The 6,969-nt window shown below is 47.5% G+C and overlaps 1 protein-coding gene across 1 annotated transcript; it reads right to left on the reverse strand.

Moving 5' to 3' along the window:
- Positions 1–3,806: 3,806 nt before the first annotated feature.
- Positions 3,807–5,639, reverse strand: LOC127335063 (uncharacterized). The gene has a single exon (XM_051361652.1). The coding sequence runs from the start codon at positions 5,493–5,495 to the stop codon at positions 4,332–4,334; it is 1,164 nt and encodes a 387-aa protein (XP_051217612.1). The 5' UTR covers positions 5,496–5,639; the 3' UTR covers positions 3,807–4,331.
- Between the last annotated feature and the right edge of the window lie 1,330 nt (positions 5,640–6,969).

Raw genomic sequence — 6,969 nt, forward strand, 5'->3', positions numbered from 1 at the left:
GCAATTTCAACAAATGAGTTGATCTCAGAATTTTGAATAATAATGCAAAGACGCATCCATATGCAGCCTTGAAATACATCAAAAAGTTGCCTCCTTCCTGCACTTGTGTATGTAGCCTTGTTCTTTGCAGCTTCTGTCAACTAATTGCATCTTGTGTTTCTTCATCTAATGTGTCGATTACAACTGCAGTTGAGATCAAATATGACAAAAAATAAATAGATAACAGAAAAGGAAGCTCTAATTAAGACTAATCGGGTAGACTTAGATGAAAGAGAAGGGTAATATACTGGTAAGCAAAAAAGACATAGTTTTACCTGCTCACACTTTCCAAGACCGTCCTTGTCTCCGGTGTAGTTCTGGCCGTCCAAATTTACAAAATACTGCAGTTACTTTTGCAAAAAAACTTAGAAAAGAAAATTATTCATGCCTTCAAACTTCATGTGGAAAACTGAATTTTCTATTAATTGTTCTTGTTGTTCAGTAGAGATTAATCACCCTAGAATAAATTAATAAAATATGTTCAAATCAGTGAAGCTTGTTCTTTACATGTTCTCTGTACTTTGCAAATGATAGTGACAAACAGTCAATTTGAATCATGATCACTAAGGTTTCCATGTTTTTAACTAAGAATGTACAGTCTATTACTTTTGACAATGTAAGATCCCTCTACCATGTAGGAGATCTTTGCAGAGTACCCTATGAAAATTGAAGTTAGTGATGTACCATATTGTGTGCTACTTGATTAGTTACAACTAAAGGATATAGATATAAAATACTCAATTACATTAGTATTTCCTGATACCGCCTAAGAGCTAGATCTCTCCATAGTTCTTTTTCTAGGGGCAGTAAGAAATTTGAAAAAAAAAATCACAAATTGTAAATATGGGATTGGTGTGACCAAGTTAATACAATACTGGGTGTAAGCAGTACGCTACAATATTCATACCATTGTGAAATAATGTTCAGTTATCTTTTTGCAGAGTAATTGCCAGAAATGGATATTTCCACTAAGTTTTGATGGCACGGGGTAACCATTTTGAAAGATGAAACCAAATACTGCCAAACCGCAGACGACGCTCGAACCCAACCAGATACCCCTCCATGCCCTCTCCCGTCGCCAGGACAGGATTGAGAGATTGGACTACGCCGGCGCCGGTCGAGAAGGTGCCCACCAGCGTACTTTGCTCGATCCTAGCCAAGTTTCCCTTCGCAGGGAGGGATGGACTACGCCGGAGCGTCAGCGACGACTACAAATGGGAATTTTTGCAGGGGCAAGGGGATCTGGGTGGTGAACAAGCGTGGATGGGCGGCGAAGCGAAGGCATGAGGTCTACGAGGAGAGGATGGCGGCGGAAGGGAGAAGAGGGCGACAAAGTGGGAGGGGACAGGGCGGCGGTTGCCTCCATGGCAACGCTGATGGGTTGTTGAAGTGTGGAAATTTTATAATTTGGCTCACTTTTCTCTGATTCACTATTATTTGCCACGTGACCACCACATGTCAGTGATATGATAAGTGGTGGTCGTGTGGCAAATAATAAAGGTGTAAAGAAAAGTGTGGCAAATCATAAAATGCCCCAGTGAATTTATAGAGAGACGAGGGAGAGAGTGACACATGGGCATGTGAAATCGAAATTACCTAACTACCCTTATAGTAATGAAAAATATATGAATATTGCCAATACTTTTCAGTACTCCTATGTTTTCCACCATTGGATTGACTAGCTTGGACGGACTCCTAAAATCTCCAACCATGATAAACGATGTAATTGAACAAATGTTTGTCCTTGTAGTTGTATTTATGGTAAGACGTTGTATTGCTAATTATTTATGGTTAAATGTTGTAGTTGAACAAATGTTTATCTTAGCATTACTCTCACCGATATAATTTGAATATGTATCAAGAAATAATATATGAAGAAAGATGGCCAGTACCTTAGTTGTTCATCTGCCATGTGTATTTTCTTGTGTATCGACATGTTTGACGCTAATATGATTTGGAGGTGAATAAAAGATGCATTTGAATTATATATCTCAAGCTCATGGTTTTGACTTTGGTGCATGCCCAGATTAAGATTCTTGAAGATAGAGCAGCTTGATATGTTTCCATGCAGTAAAACCAGAATTCTCACAAAGAAGTTCACCATTTGCAAAACTGTACAATGGTTTAAATGGTAAGTATTGAATGTTGCATAAATCTTTATTTCGTTAGAGCGTACCAGTTGCATATTCTTACATATTTTAGGTAAAATATTTATGGTGACATACAATGCTCATGTAAGATGGTTATGACCAGAGGAAGGTGCTCAAGTACAATTCAAATGAAGTCAAAAACAACATTTATGTTGTTGTGCGAGAATATACTAATTGTGTCAAGTGAGTACATCTAAGTTATTTGGATCCTTATGCTGTATGCATACGGAATTGTATTGTGCAAAGTACAAATTTATTTTTCATATTTATATACATAACATGTGATATGATAAAAAAAAAATTAAGAGCACTTTAGGAGGTTTATAATTGTTGTACATGGAATTTTTCTGTTGATCCATCGTATATGTTCATGCTTTGATATTTTGGGGAGTTCTAAAAAGGTTGTGTACCGAGGACGCGCGGTCAGCGCAGTGGCTTGGCTTGGCAGTGGCCAGCCAGCCCGCCTGGGATCGATCCCCGCAGGGGACGATTTTCAGGTGTCTCACCGGGGCTTTGCTCCAGAATAAAATCCCCTCCACACATATGTGCCACAACTACTAGCTCCTAGGGACACTCAAATTATGTGTGCTGTGTGTATAGTTCTAGGGTCTAACTTGTGCACTAGTGGTGTGCGTGTGTGTGGTGTGAGTGTGGTGTTGAGTTAGTGCATAAGTTCAGATACTACAACTGTAACACAGATCGAGGGGTCTCAAAAAAAAAAAAAAAAAGGTTGTGTACCCAATTTAAATATGATTACACTTTTCTCATTATTAAATGAACCCACAGAACATTTGGGAATAATAGACTATGGACTCTCATTTTTATCTGTCAAAATGATAGAGATTACACTGAGCTTATTTTCTACTTATTGTTTCGCTTCTCTACTTTTCCCTGCCTCATGTTTCAAGTTAGAGCCTTTCTAGAACACCAATACGTAGTTTGCATGGAATATATAGACTACAGCTTCAAGTAACAAGTATACTATAGGGAGAGAGGTACCTAGCACTGCCCTTAGATACATATGAAAGATATTAACTGCCGTTTACTCCGTAGCGAAGCACGGGCATTCAACTAGTTAGATCTAATGCACAGACAGATGTGAGAGCGAGAGAGACATCAAAACGTGATTCCAGGAGAGTGTTCTTCTCATCTCATGCATACTGCAAATTCCCCTGAAGTTGTTCCGCTCCCTGCCGGGGAACAATTCAGTGATTCCTTCGTGCTGTCTGTCAGGAGTATGATCTGTGGCGCGAGCACGTCTCTGAATCTCTATTTGCACTTCTCGGAAAGAAAATTGATGCCACAAGAAAGCTACAGGAGCAGATCTTCGTCTGCACTCTGCACTAGCGCGCCGTGTTGACCGAAATGATTTTTGCGTAGCTGATCAGATACGCCTGATCAAGCAACCCCAAGCTAATCATATGCTGCACCACTACCACATGGGAGCATGTTCAGACGATTAGTTACTGTAATCAGAACATAGATTTCAAGGATGAGTAAATCAAATATCTCGTGTCTACAATTTCATGAAGCTGGGACAGACGATGAGGCTCCCTCCCATGTTACTAGACTTAGTTGAAGAGAGAAAAAATGCACTCCCTCTGTACATAAGAAAAATGTTGAAGGTTTGTCCAATTTCTAATGTATGTATGTACTAGCACAAACTTTGCCATCCTTTTATAGCAGTAGAGTGAAACAAAGAAAGAGCGCCAGCCGACAAAAGTGCAATGTCTGCTTCCCGCAGAAGAACATCATCTTCCCACATCTCTGTATCTCTATTCTTGTTTTGGGAAGATCTCTGTTCTTAATTGCACTTGAAGGAGAACGGGACAGCAACATCAGAGAGTTCAGAGCAAAAGCGAAAACAAGAAATCGGGCTTGATATGGTAATTGGACTGGTGAGCCTGATGAATCCAATTTGCAGGGAAGAACGAAAGCATGTACACTGTGCAATACGCATGCATGAACTTATCGATTGCAGTTTTCTCTTTTACTGCATTCGGGGTTTGAACTTGTAATCGTCGGTTTTGAGATTACAGGTAGTGAGGAGTATATTACACACATGGAGCCACTACTGATGACGGCACGTTATTAGCAGCACTAGATCAAAATTCAGGTCGGGGATCTCTGTGGCGCCGGCCGTCACAAGGGCAGCACAGAGCTCCGAGCACGGCAGTGCCGCGAGAAGAAGAACCTCGGGGGACCGGCGGCGGGCGCGGGCGTCTCGGTGCTCAGGTCCTTTTCTCTGTCGCTCTGCTCCCCTTCGGGGGGCGCCTCCGGCAGCCGATCCAACGCCGCGACTTCTGCCGCGGCCGAGACTATTGCCGCGTCCATGGAAGCCGCGCGCCGCATATTCCGGGGCTGCGGCAATGGCTCTGGCGAGCTGGGTTGGTGCTCGTGCTGGTCTTCTTCCACGCTTAAAGCTTGTTGGTCGTCGTCTTCGTCTTCCTGCTCCAGCGTTGGATCGCTCGCGACAGCCACTTGCTCGGCTGCGGCGTTGGCGTTCGCAACTGGATCATCTGGTGTGTTGATATTGGATTCCATGCCGATTCCGTCAGCGGGCGTGTCGGCGGTGTCGATGACGTCGGAGCGGCAGAGCGGGCAGTTGACGTGGGCGCGGAGCCAGGTGTCGATGCAGGGGACGTGGAACGCGTGGCCGCACTTGGGCAGCAGGCGCAGGAGCTCGCCATCTGCGAACTCGCCGAGGCACACGGAGCAGTCGGCCTTGCCGAGGAGCCCGGGCGCCCCCGCGCGGTACCGCGTCGCCGCGATGGACTCGATCGCGGCCTCGTCGAGCCCGACGGTCCGGATGTACCAGACGTGGTGCACCACGCCGCCCCCGCCGCCGCCCTCCGGGTCGTTGGTGGTCGCGGCCGGGGCCGGGGCGAGGAGGGCCTGCCTGCGCCGCCGCCGTACCTGCCGCCGGCGGACGGCGACCGAGACGCCGAAGAGGATCAGGGAGAGGAACGCGAGGGCCGCGGCGGCGGTGAGCACGTTGGTGACGAAGCGGCGGTGGTGGCCGTCGCTGACGGGCGCGGGGACGGTCGTGGGTGGGTAGGTGTTGGTTGCCCACTGGTTGCGTCTGCCGGCGGCGGGCTGGCGATCGGGGGAAGGGGCTGGTGAGCAGGCCGGGACGGGAGGGGTGGTCAGGAATGACCAATCGGAAGGCGAGGGGGAGGGGGTTGGGGTTGGAGGGAAGGTGTGAGGAGGCGGGGAGGGAGGCGAGGGGCAGCCGACCCAGGGATCGCAGGCGCCATGGTCGTCGTCGTACTCGAGGAGGATCCGGCGGCGGTGGTGGCGCGGCATGGCTTGGATCAGGCGGGCGGCGACGACGGCGGCATGGGGCGTGGACTGGGGGGGAAGAGGGGCCGGGGAAAGTGGGAGGATGATCGTGCAAGTGCGCGTGCAGTTGGACTCTTTGTTTTTGTTCGCTCTGGGGTGGGGACATGACATCAGCGGGCGGTGCGTCGACTCGAACTCGACTCGACTGGGGAAGGCGAGAGGGAACGGGCGGCTCGGGATAGTTGGATGGTTGGTGGCCAAGTTGGACTTGGCGCGTAGAATATTTTGGCCCGTAGATGGTAAAACGCCCAAGTGCGTGGTACCGGATGCTGCTGGTGGTGGCGGTGGACGGATAACTTGCCTCCGCCGTCAATCTTCTGACTTGGAAACCCCTGGCCGCCTGACGAGACGATGACTCCAGTAGTGACGTGCCCGGCAGCCCTGGTATGAGGTATGTCCAGATTGTTTTTTGAGGGTGAGGTATGTCCAGATGTGATGGTGCAGCTAACTTTTGGTGCTACTCCTCACTCCACATGTTGAATTTTTGTGTCTCGGGCTGTCGGCGGCCCATTTTATCTCCTCAAAACGGCAAAACTTCAAAAAAAAATTGGTAAACTTCAGCATAAAATAGCCTTGTTTTGAAATTATTTCTAAATTTACTGCAATAACGTAGCGCATGCAACTAGAACGCTATCCTCTGCATCATAACCCCGTGATCATGGGCCTATGCCTTGCTAGCCAGTGAGGGAGCTCAAAAAAAATTCTTTAACGGGCCAAGCTAAAAGAAACTTAAAATAATTGTTCTCAAACACACCACTTCACCAGAAATCATTCATTGATCAAACCATTCTATTCCCATTGGTTATAAAGTAACCGGTTCATTTGTCTGAAATCCTTCATCATGCTAGTCCAATTGAAGCAAGGGCTGTCTGAAAACCCCCATAAGCATATTGTTGAAATATTGGGACCATTTTTAATGGTCCAAATTAGATTTCAGTTTTCCCTATAAATCTCAAAGCTCACATAGTGGCAGCCTTGTGAGTTTGAGCCCAAGTTGGTGGCAGCTCACTAGGGAGTGGCAAGAAGTGGGAAGTTTAGTCCCACATGGAAAGTTGGGAGGAGTTAGAACACCTTATAGGTTGTTCCACCACTAGTAAGTGAGTGAGAATAGGAGTGCTACACGCGTGCTCCTCCTCCTCCTCGCTCGCTCGTCTCGACACGTCACGACGCGCGCCACGCTCGTGGTGAGTGGATTGAGCCTCGAGCCGAGCCTTTGGGCTATCTGTAACCGACTCGAAACGTGGGCGTGCCCACCTCTCTCTGCTTGCGCCGCCATCGTAGCCTACTCCATCCCGCGCGCCGACGTGCATCGGCAAACGGGAGAGCAGGTCTCCGGAACCGCTCATCCTTGCGATCCTGTACGGGAGAGGGCGAATTAGGTTTTTGGGAAGCGCTATGCGCGACTGTTCAAGCTCTTCGGCACGGGTCGCCTTCCGTC

Source organism: Lolium perenne, chromosome 2, assembly GCF_019359855.2.
Source record: "Lolium perenne isolate Kyuss_39 chromosome 2, Kyuss_2.0, whole genome shotgun sequence".
Classification (NCBI taxonomy): Eukaryota; Viridiplantae; Streptophyta; class Magnoliopsida; order Poales; family Poaceae; genus Lolium; species Lolium perenne.

Bases quoted from the DNA above. Each gene is read 5' to 3' on its own strand.
- LOC127335063 (XM_051361652.1), bottom strand. From the start codon at position 5,495: ATGCCGCGCCACCACCGCCGCCGGATCCTCCTCGAGTACGACGACGAC.